Here is a 22,558-nt window from a genome sequence, read left to right on the forward strand (position 1 = left end):
CTCCTCGGATTAAAAACAATGTGTACCTTTAAGACTGAGCACAGTATGTTGGCTGCACCTGTCCCTAGGCCACAACAGGAGAGAGGTCACATGGTATAATGTTTCTATTTGACTGCGTGTAAAAACTGGCAAAAACTGGTCTGAACCAGCCACCAGCAAAACGTGCTTACTGAAGGAAAGAGCTGTCTATTTCCCTCAGCAGAAATTCGACACTAAGCTACAGGCCGAGTTAATTATCTAAGGAGGGAAAAACCCTTTGAAGAGACCATTTGTATTGCTGGAGTAAAGTTTTGACTGAGAGACTGTTGGTTTTAAAATCCTAGTGGACCCATTGCTACACTCCTTGTTTAAAAAGAACTGTTTGATGCCTGCTGCAGCCAAAGTGCTTTGAATGCCTATAAAGAACAGACTGTCTCATTAAATCCGTGTGAAGACTTTGAAAGGCATTTGATTATTTTTACACTAGGATACCTCACCCATCAGGAATGTAACGCACAAAGACTTACTTATTTATTTATTTTTAAGAAACAGATAATAAAAAAAAAACGCTCTTAAAACCGGTTAACTATTAGTTTTGAATGTATGTGTGTGAATGGGGGAGTTAAATTAAGATAAGTTATAAGGTCTTTAGACATAGGTTTATCTTCATGGTGTTTAAGATTTCGTTTTTTTTTAAATAGTTAATTTGTTGTTGTCTAAAAGTACCTGGTTTAGTCTGTTTTATTCTGGGGGTTACTAGAGTGTTTAATTTGGCTGTTTTTCTGGTTGGGTGGGAAAACTTTAATAATATGCTGTGACCTGTGGAGTGATGGGAATGAATTGATGGTGCATCGCTCCAACTTCGGTCGTAACAATGGTAATCCTCCCCATGCAACAAACTGACATCTCATTCATTCTTGCAGCTGAAGCATCTTTTGATTGTGCCGATTTCTCAGAACCACCTTCTGTTATGTCTTCCCCAAGGCCAAACGTACAGGGGGAGGAGTCAAGACACTGCCATTGATCTGGAGGAGTCACAGGAGGAAGACGCCTCTGAGCCTGCACTGTCACATCTTTCTTGTGCACCCTTCACCAGCCCAGATATTTGCACCTTGGTGGGTCCTTGCGCGTTATTTGAGATGGTGATACAGTGTGAAGCACACATCATCTCAGGGCAAGAGGGTACTGGGGAGACAGAGTCGATTGTGTCCAGGCCCCTTAGAGGATGGAGGACAGGCACAGGCCTGCTCAGCAGGGCAGAGTTGCAGGGCCTCGGGAGTCATGGAACAGGTGACTCTTCTTGGAGAACCGGTGTGAGAACTGTACACTTGAAGTGCTGTAACCGGCAAGACTATGGACCACGTGCTGGAAGGTGGGATTAGATAGGGTGGCTAGTTTTTTCAGCCAGCACAGACATGATGGGCTGAATGGCCTCCTTCTGTGTCGTAGTCTTTCTATGGTTCTATGGTGTGCCCACATGTCAGAGTTACCTGAGGCACTGCAGAGTCATCGGATGAGAATGGAGGAGTCCATGCATCTTATGTGCTTCATTGTGTCTCAGTGTTTTGAGCACATGAGTTCCTCCAGTGAGAGTATGGCAACCTCTTGGACAGCTATATCGGCATCACTCAGAGTGGATACAGGAACAACATCCTGAAATGCACAAATTGAATGCTGCAGTCTGTAGCACGACGGTCAGAGACGCAAATGGCGTAACAAAGCATGAAGTGGATGTCAGCTGTGTGCCAGCTGGTGGTTCCCTCTAGCAATCAAGGGGACCATGAAAGGGCTGAGGTGGCAATAGTTGGTGATGAGGGGGCCACCTTTCACAGGGCTTCGGCATCATCATCTACCTCCACAGTTCCTCCATTGGATAAAGCATCTATAGAGTTACACCCTGTGGTAGAGGGTGACCCTGCAGTGATGCCAGTGCAGCAGCCTTTGGAGGTGCCTACCCTTGGCAACGCCTTGATGAGGCTGACATCACGGGCAACTCTGTCTCAGATAGGCACTAGGGAGCAGTCTGCCTCCATCTCATCCGCAGGCACAATGTGAGTATCTTGCTGTGAGCACAGGCCACCACATTGGTAATGCCACTTTGTGGCCCACTTGGGAGTTTATGTTGTACATAATAATAAACTGTAATTTGATAAAGCACTGGCCTTGTTGTTTCACTAAGACAGACTTGTGTGTTTTCATTTCATCATGGCGAAAGGCAGGGGAAGGGGAAGTAAGGGTTAACAAAGTAAAGCAGTGTATTGGGGAAGAGTGTGTCAGCTGGAGACTCTGGAGCCTCACGGTGTTTGTGCCATTGGAATGATGCTGACTTTTGTTTTCATTGCATGCTGGCTGTCACTCAGATGAAGGAGAATCTCCTCAGCAAATATCCTGCAGACTGAGTATCGCTCAGGCAAAACATGTCTGGATCAAAGTCGCCCTAGTGTCCCGCAAATCCTGATCAGTGTTCCGCCTCCTGAGCCTATCATGGCAACATCCCTGCAAGGCATGGTGACTATTCTCCAGTTCTCTTTCAGCCTCCTCCTCGTCTTCTTCCTCCTTTGAGGAGCTGTGACATTCAAAGACTTCTCCCTCTTCAAGGTCCACACCTCTCTTGAGGGCCATTGAGGGGCAACATTCTGGAGATATCAGCCATCTCCTGATGGGCTAAGCCTCCTCCACTAACAACCACCCAGGGATTTTCCATGGCTCCATGAAGAGCTGCTGCACCTGTGACTGGCGTAAGGTGAAGGCATCATGGCAGCTTCCAATAGAAAGTGCATGCTTCTGCATAAAGCTCTTGCTATGGCTTCATACCAACTGTTGAAGAATCTCCCTGGTTGGTCAGTCGGTGCCTTGATGGGCATATGGGTGCAATAGATGCTTCCCTGCACCTAAGGGAATCCAGTGACTGAGGCAAATCTCACTTCCCTTTGAGCTTGAGTGCTGCTATCCACCTTGAATTTAATGTAATTCCCTGTCCTCTTGATCAGAGCATCCATTACCTCCATGATGCAATGATATGCTGCTGCGTGTGAGATGCCACCAATATCTGTTGCCACTGCTTGGAAGGAGTCAGTTTCAAAAAAGTACAAAGCCACAGTGTCTTTTACAGCCACAGGAAGGCCATGGTGATGGTTTCTGTGAACCCTCAGATGACCCTCAATGAGGACCGACAAGTCAGCAACCATCTGCATGGACAGGCGCAGCCTCCTGCAGCATGGATGTCCAGGTAGCTTCTTCTTTGGTAATAACACCCTGCTGAGGCTATTGCCTTCGTTGCCTTCCTGCCCGCTGGGCTCCTGTTGCCCAAGGGTCTGCCTCTACTCCTGTGCAAGCTGCTCCTCATTGCAAGTCGATCCTATCTTGGAGTAGTTTAATCCCATTTCCTGTTATCACCTTCCTTCCTTTCCATTGGAATGTGCAGTCATCCTGAACAACAACCCCCCCCGCCCCACCCCGGCCTCTCATGAACCTATGAATGCCCATAAACAGAGGAACCCGTCCCCACCTCCCCCAAAGCCACACCCCCAAATGCCTTGTCAAGAATGAGGAGTGATGACAGATAATTATACAACTGGTTGCCTATGAATGAGGGCCTTTTCTGAGTCTTCTTTTTGTTGGAGCCTCTTGCTGCTGTCCCACCATTCTGAGTGGCTTGTTTGTGCCTCTTCCTCCCTGTCATGGTTCGGACCTTGCGTGGATCCTGTGCCTCTGAAAGAACAGTCAAAATTGGCCCTTATCAAGCTGATAACAAGCTCGTTTAGTAGTTTAAATGGCCATTTAGTGATCTTGGGGGTGTTGGCTCCTCCAGCTCTCGGAACTTTGAGCATGCCAGTTTCCTTTTCAATATAAGCCAAAAGGCAATGTCTTCCAAGAAGCATAATCAAAATGCAGAAGACAAGATTTCAATTGCATAACACTATTTAATGCAATATCACTTTAAAATATAAAATGTTGTATAATATTTGTGTGTGGAATTGTAGCTAAACATCATTTCTTTAATGAGCACATCTACAGGCTCAATGTCTTTGACAGATGTATCATATTCTCTCGTATTATTTGTGTCTGAAATAATCATGAAATGGCAGAAGGATAAGAGGGAAATCTTTAAAGACAGAAATGGTTTGGGATCATTTGACAATATTAGGGGAGTAACAGTGCAGTACAAGGTAACAGGATCTTGTATTATCATGCAAATATGTTTAAAATAGCACCAGCTCCAGTCTGATCTGTGTCCTCCTGAGCAGTATGTGCTGCTAAGGATCTCCTCACACTATCTCACAAGGTTGTTTTAGTGTGCCAGGAAACAGAACCTGCAGGATACTCCACCAGCCTGTAACACTGCTTCACTTCCAATGCAGTTGAGTATCAGAAATCTGTGTTTAATGATGAGCCTAAAGATCAGTCCAGAGATTTCATTTCAGACATCTCAGCCTCTACCACCCCATAATATTGGACTATTTCAGTCTGAATATAAAGCCCATTATTGAAACTATTAATGCAATGTGCAAGGTTTCTGTGTTCGTAGCATATTGGACCTTTGGGATAGACTATCTAGAAACTGTATAGACCCAGAGAAGTGCAAGCAAGAAGCCTCACTCAGCTCCCATAGAAAGAATGCTTGAAATACTGCCACTGGATTCTCATAAAAATTAGATTGAAGAGGTCAGAGAAACACCAAGTCAGTTTTATTTGACAAACGCTCCTTTCCAACCATCAATATATAGTACTAATTTTTCCTCCCCTACCCCAGGATAGGTAGAGGAAGTGCGCTGCTGGAAACTGCTTGTGTTGAGTTAACCTGGTCTGCCATATTTTGATGTTCATCTCATTCACATGTTGTCTGTTTTTTGTGAGAACATCTCATCTAAACAAAATGGCTGATTTCTATTTTCCAATATGGGATTTGTTTTGCTGTTTTAAAGCACGTTTGACACCAAGGGTTGATTTTAGTCAAGCTGGCAGGGGTCCTGATGATGGACTGAAAAGGCGAGGGAAACCACACCTCAGCCCTTTGGAGCTCCCACCCTGGGCAATTCACTGCCAGCACTGTGGTCCCTGCCCCTTTCAGGACGGGGATCCCACTTCCGAGGACTGCCAGCAAGTCAGATGGCCAGCATCTCAGTAGTATTGGCAGCACCACCGGAAGTACTACACCAGGCCTGGGCCCCCGGACCCCAGGCAAGTGAGGCGAGATTGTTGGGGCCAGTCCAGCAGGCCCCAGCGAGGGGGGTTGGAAGGGTGGTCTTTGAGGAAAGGGGGGGATTAATGGACGGGAGGCCTTTGCCACTGGGGGACCTCTGTGGGCCACAGATTGCCCATGGAGGAGGCCATCCCTACCAAGCCCACAGGGAAGCTGCCTTGTTTTACTGGGCGACCTCCCCGCATGGTAGAGGCCTCCCCCCACTGCTGGTTTAATTCCAGTGGCGGCAGGAAGAAGCCCTTAAGTGGCTATTAATTGACCACTTAAGGGCCTCAATTGGTCCCTGGGAGGGAGGGCCGTCTTTGGCCTTTCCCACACCTGACTTCATTGTGGGGTGATGGGAAGGCAATGGGCACTCAACCTCCTACCTTGCGTCGCTATTCTATGGGCCCCCAACCACCCCTCCTCCCCCCCGCCATCTCCCATCCTGTTTCCCTGGGGTCCATAAAATTCCACCCAATGGATTTAGTTTCCAATCATCAGAAATGGCTGAATGCACTCCCACAGCATTCCTCTCTGCACAGTTTTAAGACAGGTGTCAACCCATTTAGAATAAAGTGTTAATGCCTGTCCAAAAATGGCATTTGGAAAATATTTTGTAAATTAACTTAGCATTCATATATGAACTTTACCAGTTGAAAAATAATTCTCTAAAAGTCTTAAGATTGTATGTTTGAAACACATAAAGTAGTTAAGCTGCTTAAATGGTACTTTACTAAATTTAGATGATCATCCATTAATAATCCATTAAAAATCTATGTTCTTATTGCATAGCCTTAAAAATACTAATATGTGAAAATTTTAGTCTATGTGCATTTGATAAGGTAAGCTTTTTATTTAAAAAGTTCTGTCCGTCGGATTGCTAAGATAACAAGTTTTGACTTTTTTTTTTTGGTTTTTCAGTAGATTTGTTGGGAATTTAGAATAGTGGGAATGGAGGTTAAGGCAGTTGTATGTTCCTCCTGCAGAATGTGGGAGGCAAGGGTCGCCAAGAGTGTCCCTGCTGACTGCATCTGCGGGAAGTGCACTCAACTCCAGCTCCTCGAGAACCGCGTTAGGGAACTGGAGCTGGAGCTGGATGAACTTCGGATCATTCGGGAGGCAGAGGGGGTTATTGAGAGGAGTTATGAGGAGGTAGTCACACCTCAGGTAAAAGAAGTAGGTAGATGGGTTACCGTCAGGGGAAGGAGAGGGAACCAGCAGGCAGTGCAGGGATCCCCTGTGGCCGTTTCCCTCAACAACAGGTATACCGTTTTGGATACTGTTGCGGGGGACGACTTTCCAGGGGTAAGCAATGGGGTACAGGTCTCTGGCACAGAGTCTGTCCCTGTTGCTCAGAAGGGAAGGGGGAAGAGGAGCAGAGCATTAGTCATTGGGGACTCCATAGTTAGGGGAACAGATAGGAGGTTCTGTGGGAATGAGAGAGACTCACGGTTGGTGTGTTGCCTCCCAGGTGCCAGGGTTCGTGATGTCTCGGATCGTGTTTTTGGGATCCTTAAGGGGGAGGGGGAGCAGCCCCAAGTAGTGGTCCACATAGGCACCAACGACATAGGTAGGAAGAGAGATGGGGATTTAAGGCAGAAATTCAGGGAGCTAGGGTGGAAGCTTAGAGCGAGAACAAACAGAGTTGTTATCTCTGGGTTGTTGCCCGTGCCACGTGCTAGCGAAGCGAGGAATAGGGAGAGAGAGGAGTTGAACACGTGGCTGCAGGGATGGTGTAGCGGGGAGGGTTTTGGTTTCCTGGATAATTGGGGCTCTTTCTGGGGTAGGTGGGACCTCTACAAACAGGATGGTCTTCACCTGAACCAGAGGGGTACCAATATCCGGGGGGGGAGATTTGCTAGTGCTCTTCGGGGGGGTTTAAACTAATTCAGCAGGGAAATGGGAACCTAAATTGTAGTTCCAGTGTACAGGATGTTGAGAGTAGTGAGGTCAGGGATAAGGTTACAAGGACGCAAGAGGGCACTGGCAAGCAAGAACTTGGTTTAAAGTGTGTCTACTTCAACGCCAGGAGCATCCGGAATAAGGTGGGTGAGCTTGCAGCATGGGTTGGTACCTGGGATCTCGATGTTGTGGCCATTTCGGAGACATGGGTAGAGCAGGGGCAGGAATGGATGTTGCAGGTTCCGGGATTTAGATGTTTCAGTAAGAACAGAGAAGATGGTAAAAGAGGGGGGGGGTGTGGCATTGTTAATCAAGGAGAGTATTACAGCGGCAGAAAGGACGTTTGAGGACTCGTCTACTGAGGTAGTATGGGCCGAGGTTAGAAACAGGAGAGGAGAGGTCACCCTGTTGGGAGTTTTCTATAGACCTCCGAATAGTTCCAGAGATGTAGAGGAAAGGATAGCGAAGATGATTCTCGACAGGAGCAAGAGTAACAGGGTAGTTGTTATGGGGGACTTTAACTTTCCAAATATTGACTGGAAATACTATAGTTCGTGTACTTTAGATGGGTCAGTTTTTGTCCAGTGTGTGCAGGAGGGTTTTCTGACACAGTATGTAGACAGGCCAACCAGGGGCGATGCCACATTGGATTTGGTACTGGGTAATGAACCCGGCCAGGTGTTAGATTTAGATGTAGGTGAGCACTTTGGTGATAGTGATCACAATTCGGTTAGGTTTACCTTAGCGATGGGCAGGGACAGGTATATACCGCAGGGCAAGAATTATAGCTGGGGGAAAGGAAATTATGATGCGATTAGGCAAGATTTAGGATGCGTAGGATGGGGAAGGAAACTGCAGGGGATGGGCACAATCGAAATGTGGAGCTTATTCAAGGAGCAGCTACTGCGTGTCCTTGATAAGTATGTACCTGTCAGGCAGGGAGGAAGTTGTCGAGCGAGGGAGCCGTGGTTTACTAAAGAAGTTGAAGCGCTTGTCAAGAGGAAGAAGAAGGCTTATGTTAGGATGAGAAGTGAAGGCTCAGTTAGGGCGCTTGAGAGTTACAAGCTAGCCAGGAAGGATCTAAAGGGAGAGCTAAGAAGAGCAAGGAGAGGACACGAGAAGTCATTGGCGGATAGGATCAAGGAAAACCCTAAGGCTTTCTATAGGTATATCAAGAATAAAAGAATGACTAGAGTTAGATTAGGGCCAATCAAGGATAGTAGTGGGAAGTTGTGTGTGGAATCGGAGGAGATAGGGGAAGCGTTTAATGAATATTTTTCGTCAGTATTTACAGTAGAGAAAGAAAATGTTGTCGAGGAGAATACTGAGATTCAGACTACTAGGCGAGATGGGATTGAGGTTCACAAGGAGGAGGTGTTAGCAATTTTGGAAAGTGTGAAAATAGATAAGTCCCCTGGGCCAGATGGGATTTATCCTAGGATTCTCTGGGAAGCCAGGGAGGAGATTGCAGAGCCTTTGTCCTTGATCTTTATATCGTCATTGTCGACAGGAATAGTGCCGGAAGACTGGAGGATAGCAAATGTTGTCCCCTTGTTCAAGAAGGGGAGTAGAGACAGCCCTGGTAATTATAGACCTGTGAGCCTTACTTCGGTTGTGGGTAAAATGTTGGAAAAGGTTATAAGAGATAGGATTTATAATCATCTTGAAAAGAATAAGTTCATTAGTGATAGTCAGCACGGTTTTGTGAAGGGTAGGTCGTGCCTCACAAACCTTATTGAGTTTTTCGAGAAGGTGACCAAACAGGTGGATGAGGGTAAAGCAGTGGATGTGGTGTATATGGATTTCAGTAAGGCGTTTGATAAGGTTCCCCATGGTAGGCTATTGCAGAAAATACGGAAGTATGGGGTTGAAGGTGATTTAGAGCTTTGGATCAGAAATTGGCTAGCTGAAAGAAGACAGAGGGTGGTGGTTGATGGCAAATGTTCATCCTGGAGTTTAGTTACTAGTGGTGTACCGCAAGGATCTGTTTTGGGGCCACTGCTGTTTGTCATTTTTATAAATGACCTGGATGAGGGTGTAGAAGGGTGGGTTAGTAAATTTGCGGATGACACGAAGGTCGGTGGAGTTGTGGATAGTGCCGAAGGATGTTGTAGGGTGCAGAGGGACATAGATAGGCTGCAGAGCTGGGCTGAGAGATGGCAAATGGAGTTTAATGCGGAAAAGTGTGAGGTGATTCACTTTGGAAGGAGGAACAGGAATGCAGAGTACTGGGCTAATGGGAAGATTCTTGGTAGTGTAGATGAGCAGAGAGATCTTGGTGTCCAGGTACATAAATCCCTGAAAGTTGCTACCCAGGTTAATAGGGCTGTTAAGAAGGCATATGGTGTGTTAGCTTTTATTAGTAAGGGGATCGAGTTTCGGAGCCACGAGGTCATGCTGCAGCTGTACAAAACTCTGGTGAGGCCACACCTGGAGTATTGCGTGCAGTTCTGGTCACCGCATTATAGGAAGGATGTGGAAGCTTTGGAAAGGGTGCAGAGGAGATTTACTAGGATGTTGCCTGGTATGGAGGGAAGGTCTTGCGAGGAAAGGCTGAGGGACTTGAGGTTGCTTTCGTTGGAGAGAAGGAGGAGGAGAGGTGACTTAATAGAGACATATAAGATAATCAGAGGGTTAGATCGGGTGGATAGTGAGAGTCTTTTTCCTCGGATGGTGATGGCAAACACGAGGGGACATAGCTTTAAGTTGAGGGGTGATAGATATAGGACAGATGTTGGAGGTAGTTTCTTTACTCAGAGAGTAGTAGGGGCGTGGAACGCCCTGCCTGCAACAGTAGTAGACTCGCCAACTTTAAGGGCATTTAAGTGGACATTGGATAGACACATGGATGAAAATGGAATAGTGTAGGTCAGATGGTTTCACAGGCCGGCGCAACATCGAGGGCCGAAGGGCCTGTACTGCGCTGTAATGTTCTAATTCTAATTCTAATTTAGGGGACAAAGTATACTAAACAGAATCCAGTGAAAACAATATACTGTGTTGGATATAGCTGTCACATGGATACTAGAATAGTGTTTTATCAATAAATTCATCTGTTGAAATATTAATTGACAAATATTTTACATATACATTAATGAAAAGATTTTAAAATACTATTACTTCGTACATAATATATGATTCAAGTCTAAGTATAGATTTGCAGCAGTGAAAGGACTTTCCTTTCACAGGTCACGGGGATTCCCTACCTGTGTGGCCCACAGCTGTAGTACCATTGCTCGTGCCTGCATGTCTTTATGCAAGCCCAGTTTCTGAAGGTGGCTGCGGTAGCTTTCAAGCCAGCTGCTTCTGTTCACTTTTGCATTTAGATTCTCCACAGACAACAACTGCCATAGGTGCTCCTTCACCAAGGTAGCCTCCTTCTTCTCATCTACCAAGAGTCAAATAAATAATTTGTTTACCAATCTGCTGTAATTTGTATTAATTAAAGACGATTTCAAAGTATGAAGCTATTATGATGGGCCAAATTAGAAGTGACAGTTTATTAGATCAGCAAATATTTTAAATTAAATTCGAATATAATTGTTTCAATTTAATCTTCCTTCGGCATCATTACACGTCTACTTAATATGACATAAATTATTTGCTAATGGTGACTCACGAGCAGATAGCGTTGAGCGTGCTAGTTTCATCAAGAGCTGGTCTAGTCTCCTGTAGACATTATAGAGTTCTGCTGAATGAATTGTATCTTTAACTTTTGATTGTTCATTATTTTGCGCAGCTTCATTTCCATAGAGTGTAAGATATCCTGCCCTAATTAAACAAGGAGAAAGAACATTACATCTGCCAGTCACAATTTCAGGTGCGAAGAAGGGTCACTGACCCGAAACGTTAACTCTGCTTCACTTTTCACAGATGCTGCCAGACCTGCTGAGTGGTTCCAGCATTTCTTGTTTTTATTTCAGGTGCTGATTGTCGACAAGAAAATGAACAGCTTTTCCGAAATGATTTAAATCTGCTTTGGGATCCATCATGGGCATTTCATTTTGAAATGACATTGCTCAAATGTAATATACATAAGGTTATTTATTTCCTGTTATTCATAAATCCAAGTACATCTTCACAGCCTACAATGCAAGGGTCTATTTTCTGATCATGACCGCTCGTGAAATAGACAGTTTGAAGTTGGGCTGAAAACCCAATCCACTGTGGGCCATGATCTAGAGGGGTGGGTGGTGTAAGTAGACGGATGAAACTCTCGCTGAAAAGGAGCAGAAGCTTTATTACGATCCTAAACTCATTGGTAATGATGTGTGGATAAACTCACATGCAATTTTAACTGTGCCAATCTCATTTATATAAACCAGGCCTTTTGGGGACGGTCATTCAACTCTGACAGGAAGCCAGCATTTAAAAGGAGATCTGTGATTTTCCAGTACTGCAATGTGAAACTGTCGGTTTAGTGGAAATTTATAGGACAAGGATTATTGTTGCACTTATTGTATCAAATTATTTTTCTAGATATTCGGTAACAGTATAGGCTGAGATATTTTTGGTGACAGCATTTATAATTTACAATGTGGGCCTGCAATGGGAACTCCACTATTTCTGTATTATTTGGAGGAAGAAAAGGAGGGATGTCAGACAGGTGAAATTACACTTGAGACGAACTGTCTGTTTCAATCGTTATCACTAACTACAGGCAGAGGCACACTGACTTTGGTATGTCTGAGGAATGCTTTCTTCCTGGTTACACTTTGCTTGAGAGGCAGTGACAGCTGTATGATCACCAGGAAACTGACCTCCAGTCAATCTTTATTACGGTGAAAGCACTGGAAGTGGCCAGCAAGGTTGTCACAGCCCAGAACTTTAGATTTCCATTTTAAGACAGTTTCCAGCACTGGGATTTCTTGAGCCACATAAAAGAATGTCTTCTAAAAGATCAAGGTTACTTTCTAGACCATTGGCTGAAAAAGCCATGATCAGCAGCAGAACACAATTATATTGAGGCCCATATAGCTACAAAGATCTTCACTGAACATGTGACAGGCATGCTATTCATATATGTACTACAGCTCCAAGTTTATTGTTCTCTGTACATGCTGTAAAATATTGCAATCCATTGAAGCATAACATTGGAGGAGGAAGCAACTACCTGCAGGAGAACCTTCTAACATGTTGAGCTGGATTTTGTTCTCCCGATGTCGGGCTCTGTGGTGGGGTGGAGGAGGGGGTGCCAGAAGATCGGAGAGGCAGCGGCCCGCCACAGAACCCGACGCTAGGATTGCCGGACCCGACCTTCCCAGCGGCGGGGAAGTGCCGTGGCGGCCGCTCTGTGACAAAACCTGACTATACATATTTAAATTAGCTGTTTGTCTTAATTAAAATCTAATTCACAGTGATCTTACCTGCAGTTCCGGATCTTCAGCGCGATGGGCGGCACTTCACTTTCCTCCAGGGAAAGCTAGTGCCACCAGGGTGGGGAAGAGGAGAACTCAGCATTGGCAGTGTGGTGGGGGTGGTGGGGGGGGGTGGCGGGGGGGACGGGGAGAATGGGGTGAACTCTGCACTTTTAGTGTAGTGGGGGAGGGGTTAAGGGATGAACTCTATACTTTTAGTGTAGTTGGGGGGGAGAAGGGGTCAACTCTGCATTGATAGTGCAGTTGGGTGGGGGGGGGGGGGGGGGTGCGGGACAGGGCAAAAGTGTATTTTTGGAGTAATAGTGGAGGGACAGGGGCAATTCTGCAATTTCTTCCCAGGGCTAGCAGCCCTTTAAAAAAGGCGCCAGCGTCTGCGCAGAAACAGTTGATGCCGTTTATGGTGTCACTGAGGCTGCCCCCACCACATGATTGGGGGAGGGGGGCGGCTGCCCTGCACATGATAATGAGACGCTGGGCTCAAGATCACAGCAGCGTGCGGCCTGTGCGTGCCGGCCGCCATTTTTTACATCCGCTGCCGCTCCTGGCAGAGGAAGCACAAGATTCAGCCCGTAGAATGCAATATATTATTTTATAGGTCCCTTTAATGCTTGATTTTCATGTTCTCGTCAGTTACAGGCCAGATTGGCTACTTTTTAATAAAGTATTTAGCTTCAGAAAGATCTGGGCGTACAGGTTCACAGGTCACTGAAAGTGGCAACGCAGGTGGATAAGGTAGTCAAGAAGGCATACGGCATGCTTGCCTTCATCGGTCGGGGCATAGGGTATAAAAATTGGCAAGTCATGCTGCAGCTGTACAGAACTTTAGTTAGGCCACACTTAGAATATTGCGTGCAATTTTGGTCGCCACACTACCAGAAGGACATGGAGGCTTTGGAGAGGGTACAGAAGAGGTTTACCAGGGTGTTGCCTGGTCAGGAGGGCATTAGCTATGAGGAGAGGTTGGATAAACTCGGATTGTTTTCACTGGAACGACGGAGGTGGAGGGGCGACATGATAGAGGTTTACAAAGTTATGAGTGGCATGGACAGAGTGGATAGTCAGAAGCTTTTTCTCAGGGTGGAAGAGTCAGTTACTAGGGGACATAGGTTTAAGGTGCGAGGGGCAAAGTTTAGAGGGGATGTGCGAGGCAAGTTCTTTACACACAGGGTGGTGAGTGCCTGGAACATGCTGCTGGGGGAGGTGGTGGAAGCAGGTACGATAGCGACGTTTAAGAGGCATTTTGACAAATACGTGAATAGGATGGGAATAGAGGGATACGGTCCCCTGAAGTGCAGAAGGTTTTAGTTTAGACAGGCATCAAGATCGGCACAGGCTTGGAGGACGGAATGGCCTGTTCCTGTGCTGTACTATTCTTTGTTCTTTGTTCATCTCTGAACTTTAAATAATGGCTGTGAAAAATAAGCTACATTGTTTTTCTGTTCAGAAGATTTTGCAAATTAGGAAGCCCCTGTCAGTTTCACATCCAGGTCGAAGCATCCAACATTAAGCAGCCATCTCCTTTCTGCAACAAAGTCTGACATCTGGACTGTGAAATCAAGAGTAAGTGTGACATCTGCATGTGTTGACACACAGAGCTGGATTTTATCTGGCCCATGGAGATGGGCTGGGAGGGAGGGGGAAGATAAAATGGCGTGGGGTGGCCGCCTCCCACGTCCACCAGAATTTAGCCAATGTTGGAGGGACTCCGCACCACATGGAGACCCCGCCGGGGAGACCTGGCGGCCTCCTAGTGGGCTCGGGGGGATTGTGTCCCTCTTCTATGGGCAATCCATGGCCCACAGAGGGCCCCCCAGCCTTGATGGCAGCCTCTGCGCAAAACCGCATCCGCCCTCATGAACCACCCCCCAACCCCTCATCAGGGCCTGCCTGACTGGCCCCGGTGACCCCTACCCCACTTACCTTGGATGGCTGCTGCTCCAGGCCTCCTGCAGTCCCAGCAGCCGGCAGCTCTTAGGTCAGGATGTTGTCCCTTAAAGGGGACAATGTTCCCGATGGCAGCAGTTAATTGCTTTCCCACTGTTAAATTCAGCCCAGGGTCTGATAAAGGGCCAAGACGGGGTCACCCCCGCTCTCTTCCGGCCTGTCACCGGGACCCCTATCGCCAAAATAAAATCCAGCCCACCATTTTAAATAATTTATACTTGTGGATCACCTATGATATTGCACATATTAAATTTTCTTCTTCTTTCTTCTTTTGGGCCTCCTTATCTCAAGAGACAATGGATACGCGCCTGGAGGTGGTCAGTGGTTTGTGAAGCAGCGCCTGGAGTGGCTATAAAGGCCAATTCTGGAGTGACAGGCTCTTCCAAAATTTAATGCTATGCTTTTCTATAACCATGTGAATGCAATGCATTCTTTTGATCCCAAGCTGGCTTTGTGTTGCTGGGCCACGAAACTTTGAAGTACTTAACTGGCCATAGAGCACTTTGGGATGTCCTGAGGTTCTGTAAGATGCTATATAAATGCAAGCTCTTTCTTTATTTCTTTCTCAGTATAGACCTAGATCGAATTTGGGATCTACTTGATGCGTATGATTCATTTATGCATTGTTTTGAGCAAGGAAACATTCAGGGTGCCTGTCATAATTAATTAAAATGTTCTACTGATTCAGCATTGGCAGGATACTGACCCAAGACACTTTAGTCTGTGAGGCTCAATACTACATCAGGTGGTGTATTTTACTAGTATTTCTACAACATAATCTTCCATTCTGCTTAATTTATAACTACCATAATATCTCCACATTGGTAGTTACTTCTAACCAATAAAACGTTTCTCACGAAGTACTTATCTCAGTTGACAAAACTTTTTTTAGAAAGTACTCGTCTAAATTGTACATATATCTGTACACTCTCTGCTAGAAATGAATTTGTTATTGAAAAATAACTTACACAGCAAGCTCATACTCTAGACTTAACAGTGTAATCCATAGAAATGCAGAAACTCCAATAAAACACTACCTGAACATAGCATCATAACAGAAGTTGAATAACCCTTCTTTTTTCCAGGCATTCTTTGTTCCATTTTCATTATTTAGTAAAATTATTTTCAGATTAGACAGAATTGCCTGCATCAGTGAACAAAGGTTTTTCCCTTGAAGTTGCCTGACATAAAGAAAAACAATCAGCATTAACGTTCATGAAATGCCTTTATATTCATCATGTAGAGATTCCAGAACAAGCATGAACTCAAGAAATAAATTATAATTTTCCAGGACTATAATAGCTCTTAAATGGGTTATAAATGAACTGTTTTTTTTGTTTCACAGTCTATATTAAAAACCATAGATATGAGGTTACTAGTGACCAAGGAGCATTTTGATGAAGAGTTGTGATGCACCATCATCTTTCTTGTAATCATCAACCTTCTAATAATCTTTATAAAGTAATATTTTCACTGATTAAAACTTGCTTATAGGGACGACACTACATAATTATTTGTTATTTTAAGGTGCTTTATACTACAACTGTAACCTATGGTTTTGCTTCACACTGATGCAGTTATAGTGGCGCCAGAGCAAAGTAAAGTGAGATTCTCATCCCACTTCATTTTCAATTTCTCCTTAACACCCAATTTACACGACAACATGTTTATTATTGGAGGAAAGCCAAAACTGCATCAGAACTCAATTTTGTCATTCTTTGGAGCAAAAATCACTGTTTACCTCCCTGATACCTTGGCACTATAAAGGAGGTGAAAGCAGTTAGTTTTTGTTGTGAAGAACAGGATTCACCATCTCACCAAACTTCCACAACACCTCCCTGCCTCGTCCGGCTGGCAGTGGTAATTCCCTGAAGGCTGGCCACTGGCAGCAGTTATATGAGCACCGCCATTTTCAAAGGAGTGATGAGATTTGTGTGGTATTAAATAATCAGCAGAATGAAATATGCAAGAAACTCAAAGTGAGCTAAAAATAGCGACAGATACTGCAAACATTTTAGTGGAACTGATAATATTCAGTTTAATCTTCTGTGAAATTCAAATCTGAAAATCAATAGCAAGCAAAAGTGAGCACTTTTAATTACACAAGTTTTACTTAGATTTATTTGTCATGTTATCCCTCCATATTTCCTCATAGGATATAATAAAGTACTTTAATTGAACAATTGCTGTGCCCCTTAGGAGCAATCGATGCCTGCTACGAATAGAATTCAGGAGCTTATTAAACTCAGTCTGAAGTAAACTGGATTGTCAAATGTCCCAAACCTGCGTTGATTGGATTACAAAAGATTTTCATATTTCATTGTGATGGTATCTGCATCACATTGGCAGTACAAGGACAAGGTGATCTTAAACAACTATGAAGTTGAGGGAAACAGACTGTTTACAAATAACTTTAAAACAGCTGTTGCTAATCAGATTGAACCAGATTTTCAAAGAGACAGTTACCATACAAAGTGGTTTGCAGCTCCCAGAGTGGTTTTGATGGGTTTGAATTTACTGTTCACTCCAATCTCTTTTTTTTTAAAAGCAACTTCATGAGGAGCTAGTATTCAGGGGAGAAGCGGTAATTTCCCCTTTACGTTCAACTTCTCAGGTATATAATAAATTCTTAATGCAATAAAATGCATTTCTAATGCAGCACATAGAACCATTGGCCCCATTAATAACCCAAAGGCATGTTTGGGGTTGTCGATGACACCCTGCACCTGCAGGAAGTCAGCCAGAGACGCAAACCCAAATGCCTCGCATTCTCACTAGTGTCATCACAGGCAAAGTTGGCATAATTACTGGGCCTGGCCAATGTCTCATCAATGATGCACCTTTCGCATTGATGTAATATGGATTGGGAGATCCTGGATATATCTCCAGTAACACCATGGAAGGATCCGGAATAATAGAAGTTGAGGGCAGTGGTGATTTTCACAGCCACTGGTAATGTGTGGCCACCAGGTCAGGTCCAGCAGGGGGCAGGCCTTCCTCTAGGAGGTTGCAGGTTTAAGACCACCTGAAATGACAATTTCAGGCTGCGGACGCACTGCTTTAGCAAGAAGTCAAGGAAGCTGAGCCTCTGCCTGTACACCCTGTTACGTGGTAAGTGCCTCCTGCAGCCTCAACCTTTCTGCTGCTCTCCTCTCTGCTCATCACCTACAGTTTTCTCCGCAGCAGGCTGTTGCTGCTGCTGATGGTCAACTTGCTTCTTGTCTGAGATCCAATCTAAGGCAGCCTTGGTGCCATCCATCCTGATCTTCAGTCTCAATACCTCCAAAGTGTACAAATTGGCCTCTCAACACAAGTACTCTCAACAAACTTTTTCCTAGTGGGAGTTAAGAAAGCAACTGTGAGCACTGAGTATTTGTTGATGTTCAAACGCAGTGCAGACTGCAAGCTGAGTGTGGAGATTTGAGTTTGATGAGTGGGGATTTTAAGTGTTGTTATCTTTATAAAAGCCCAGTCTGCAGTTAGCATTTAACTGGGATTTACTCTTTAGATAAAGTAGGGTTAAGAAAGTAAATAAAAACAAGAAATTCTGGAAATACTCAGCAGGTCTGGCAGCATCTGTGGAGAGAGGTGCATCCATGACTTCCTACATACCACAGGCTGTACATTCCACTAGGCAGAGTAGCTGCTTAGTTAAGTAGCTGACCAGTCAAATCTGGTTGCTGCAGTTTCAGCTTCAAAAGGTATCAATACAGAGGTCTGGGTGCAGCCTGCAAACAGTGTGCAGACTGCAAGTTAAGTGTGGGGATTCGGGTTTGGTGAGAGGCGAGTTCGGTGAAGTGGTGGGAGGAGGTGCTCCATTTTTCTACATTTTTCATACTTTTTTAACCCTCCAGTATTTGGTTCCTGCTTCGGTGCAGTGGGAGGAGCTGTTTGGTGAGTACTTGGTAAGCTATTCTACTTATAATAAATAGTCTGTAAAGTTAAGGTATGGCAGGGCAGCTCTGCCGAGTAGAATGTACAGACTGCGGTATGTGGGAAGTCATGGACGCACCACGTCTCCGAGACGAACACGTCTGCAGGAAGTGTCACCGGCTGCAGAAGCTTGAACTCCAGGTTTCGGAACTCGAGCGGCGGCTGGAGTCACTGTTGTGCATCTGGGAAGCGGAAGACAATGTAGATAGCATATTTAGGGAGGTGGTCACACCGCAGGTTAGAAGTATGCAGGCAGATAGGGAATGGTGACCGCCAGGCAGTCTAATAAAACCAAGCAGGTAGTTCAGGAGTCCCCTGAGACAATCTCACTCGCTGATTGGTTTTCCATTTTGGATATTGGTGAGGGTGATGGTTCCTCAGAGGAGTGCAGTCAGAGCCAGTTTTGTGGCACCACAGGTGGCTCAGCTGCACAGGAGGAAGAGGAGTGAAACAGCAGTAGTGTTAGGGGAGTCATTAGTTAGGGGAACAGACAGGCGTTTCTGCGGCAGTAAGGATTGACTCCAGGCTGGTGTGTTGTCTCCCTGGTGCCAGTGTCAAGGATGTCATGGAGCGGCTGCAGGACATTCTTCTGGTGGGGGTGAACAGCCAGAGGTTGTGGTCCACATTAGTACCAATGACATAGGTAAGAAGGGGGATGAGGTCCTGAAAGCAGATTTTAGGGAGCTAGGAAGGAGATTAAAACGCAGGATCTCAAAAGCAGTAATCTCAGGATTATTCCCAGTCCCACATGTAAATGAGCATAGGAATAGGAGAATTGAGCGATTGAACACGTGGCTGGAGAACTGGTGTAGGAGGGAAGGGATCAGATTTCTGAGACATTGGGACCAGTGTTGGGGCAGGTGGGATAGATAGACAGGTTGCATCTTAGCAGGACTAGGTTGAATATCCTTGCAGGGAGATTTGCTAGTGCTGTTGGGAAGGGTTTAAATTAAATTGTCAGGGGGATGGGAACCTGAGAGGGAGCTCAGATTGGAGGGAAGCAAAACTGATAACTTGTCTGGGGTGTGGAAACCAGGAGCAAGTATTAGAGAGGAATACCAAGGTGCACAGAATACTGGGGGAGATAGCACAAGAGTAGGCAATAGTACGTTATTAGGTGGGGTCATAGTAAGGGAGAAAGTATTAAAGTCTGAATCAGGGTTAATGTGCATGCATGTGAATGCATGAAGTGTGGTTAATAAGACCGGTGAGGTACAGGTGCAGATTACCATGTGGAAATATGATGTTGTGGCGACAACAGAGACCTGGCTCAAAGAACTGCAGGACTGGGTGTTAAATATTCCTGGAAACAGGGTGTTCAGGAAAGATAGGAAAGGGAAAAGAGGGGGAGGGGTGGCTGTATTGATTAAGGAGAGCATTGCAGTGCTGGAGAAAAAGGATGTCCCAGAGGGGTCGAGGACATAATCAATTTGGCTAGAGCTAAGGAACAAAAAAGGTGCAGTTACATTGCTCAATGTTGTCTATAGGCCACCAGCTAGTGGGAAGGACGTGGAGGAACACATTTGCAAGGAAATTGCTGAAAGGTGCAAAATTTATCGGGTAGTTATAATGGGGGACTTTAATTATCCAAACATAGACTAGTATAATAGTAGTGTAAAGGGCAGTGACGGGGCAAGAGTTCCGAGAGTGTGTTCAGGAAAATTTTCTACAACAGTATGTTGCTAATCCAACGTGAAAGTAGGCACTGCTAGACCTGGTTCTTGGGAAGGTGGGCCACGTGGATCAAGTGTCAGTAGGAGAGCATTTAGGGGATAGTAATCATTGTATCATAAGGTTTAGGCTGACTATGGAAAAGGACAAAGAGCAATCCAGGGTAAGAATAATTTACTGGGGGAAGGCTAACTTCAATGGGGTAAGAATGGAGCTGGGGCAAATAAATTGGAGTCAAAAGCTGGCAGGAAAACTCATAGATGAACAATGGGCTACCTTCGAAGAAGAGATAGTTTGAGCACAGTCAAGGTATGTTCCCTCGAAGGGGAAAACAAATTCAAAGCTCCCTGGATGACAAAAGAGGTGGAAATTAAGATAAAGAAAAAAAAGTGTGCTTATGAAGATGCCAGGTAGAAAATACTATTGAGAACCAGGCTGAATATAGAAGGTCCAGAGGGGAAGTGAAAAGCAAATAAGAGAAGCAAAGAGAAAGCATGAAAAGAGACTGGCAGCTAGCATTAAAGGATATTCCAAAGTTTTCTATAGACATGTAAATAGTAAAACGGTGGTAAAAGGAGGAATGGGGCCGATTAGGGACCAGAAAGAGGATTTACATATGGAGGCAGAGGGCATAGCTGAGGTATTAAATGAATACTTTGCATCTGTCTTTACCAAGGAAGAAGATGCAACCCAGGCAATGTTGAAAGAGGAGGTAAGTCAGACACTAGAGGGGTTTAAAATTGATAGAGAAGTATTAGATAGACTGTCTGTATTTAAAGTGGATAAAGCACCATGGCTGAATGAGATGCATCCAAGGATACTGAGGGCAGTGAGGGTGGAAATCGCAGAGGCACTGGCCATAATTTTTCAGTCTTCCTGAGACTTGGGGGTGGTACCAAAGGACTGGAGAACTGCAAACGTTATACCCTTGTTCAAAAAAGGGTGTAAAGATAAGCCCAGCACCGACAGGCCAGACTGTTTAATTTCGGTGGTGGGAAAACTGATATAGAAAAAATAATTAGGGACAAAATCAATAGTCACATGGACAAATGTGAGTTGATTAAGGAAATCCAGCACAGATTTCTTAAGGGAAAAATCATGTTTATCTAACTTGCTGGAATTTTTTGAGGAGGTTTTGATGAGGGTTGATGAGGGCAATGCTGTTGATGTTGTGACGACCGATCGCTCCAGTCAAAGCCCCCAATCAAAATATACGATTCTGTTGTGTTGGGAGAAACGCACTGTTAATTCAATCCCATCCCTCCACAGATCATCTAACATATCATTTTAAACTTTCCAAGTTAAAGAAAGATCCAGCCAAATTGTACCATCTATTAACCCCTAAATGAGACTAACCAAACCAGGTGCCTTTAAATCAACAGATTAACTGTTTAATTCGAAAAACTAAATTCTTAAACACTATTAAGACATAAACAACATTTAAGATAGAAAAAATCAGAGTCCTTGCAAATTTATAGTCCAATGTTGCTTGAAGTCCTCACTGCTGTCCGATGGGGGAAAAAGGTTCTTCAATAGTAGAACAGTCCATAGTCTAATTCTAGCAGTAAGTGATGTTTTCCTTCTCCATTGATGAATTTCTACAATTAACAACTTTCAAACACTTTTTAATGAATCAATTTGGCTTTATAATTTTTTGAGGGATAAAAGATTGTCACAGTCTAGCTTCCCTTCCTTCAATTTAAATAATCAGAGATCTCTGTTTTGGCTTGACTTTGTTTTTAGAATTTTGAGAGATAATAATATATAAACAGACTAAATTCTCTTCCTTCAGTTTAAATAGTCTGTTTCTCCTGTCAGGTGCTAATACATAGCTGTCTGTCTGTGTCTCCTGTTAGAACAGACTATTTGCACTATAAGCCAGTTAAAAATTAAATTGTATCAAATGTATCTCTCGATGCTCAGTCCAAGTAGCTGTATCCAAGGCAACAAGAATGCACCCTTTGAATCGCAGTCTCTGAATGGCTGTATCCAAGGCAATGAGAATGTTTTCTTTGACTCAGTCTTTGACTCAGCCTTAAAGCAGTATGGCTCTTTTTCCAGCCTTAAAGGAACACCGCATTCTTCCCAGAAAAAAACGACAGGGTCATAACAATGTGGTGTGCATGGACTTTCAAAAGGCATTTGATACTGTGCTACACAACAGACTTGTGAGCAAACCTGTAGCTCATGGAATAAAAGGGACGGTAGCAACATTGATACGAAATTGGCTAAGTGACACGAAACAAAGAGTAGTGGTTAATGGATGTTTTTTGGGCTGGAGGAAGGTTTGTAGTAGAGTTCCCCAGGGATCAGTGTTGGGACCCTTGTTTTTCCTGATATATATTAATGACCTAGACCTTTGTGTACAGGGCACAATTTTAAAGTTTGCAGATGATACCAAACTTGGAAGCATTGTGAACTGTGAGGAGGATAGTGTAGAACTTCAAAAGGACATAGACAAGTTGGTGAAATGGGCAGACAGGTGGTAGATGAAGTTCAATGCAGTGAAGTGATTAATTTTGGTAGGAAGAATAGGGAGAGACAATATAGAATAAAGGGTACAATT

The 22,558-nt window shown here is 44.6% G+C and overlaps 1 protein-coding gene across 2 annotated transcripts in view; it reads right to left on the minus strand.

The window, feature by feature from the left end:
* The window catches only part of ptgis (prostaglandin I2 (prostacyclin) synthase), a 161,285-nt gene that overhangs the window by 31,400 nt on the left and 107,327 nt on the right, over positions 1-22,558 (minus strand). For both annotated transcript variants that reach the window (XM_068048271.1, XM_068048270.1), the window contains exons 4-6: positions 15,426-15,569; positions 10,686-10,837; positions 10,273-10,454 (exon numbers count right to left, since the gene is read on the minus strand). In XM_068048271.1, the coding sequence (XP_067904372.1) occupies positions 10,273-10,454; positions 10,686-10,837; positions 15,426-15,569 (478 nt within the window). The remainder of the gene's footprint in view (positions 1-10,272; positions 10,455-10,685; positions 10,838-15,425; positions 15,570-22,558) is intronic.

This window comes from Heterodontus francisci, chromosome 16 (genome assembly GCF_036365525.1).
Source record: "Heterodontus francisci isolate sHetFra1 chromosome 16, sHetFra1.hap1, whole genome shotgun sequence".
Classification (NCBI taxonomy): domain Eukaryota; kingdom Metazoa; phylum Chordata; class Chondrichthyes; order Heterodontiformes; family Heterodontidae; genus Heterodontus; species Heterodontus francisci.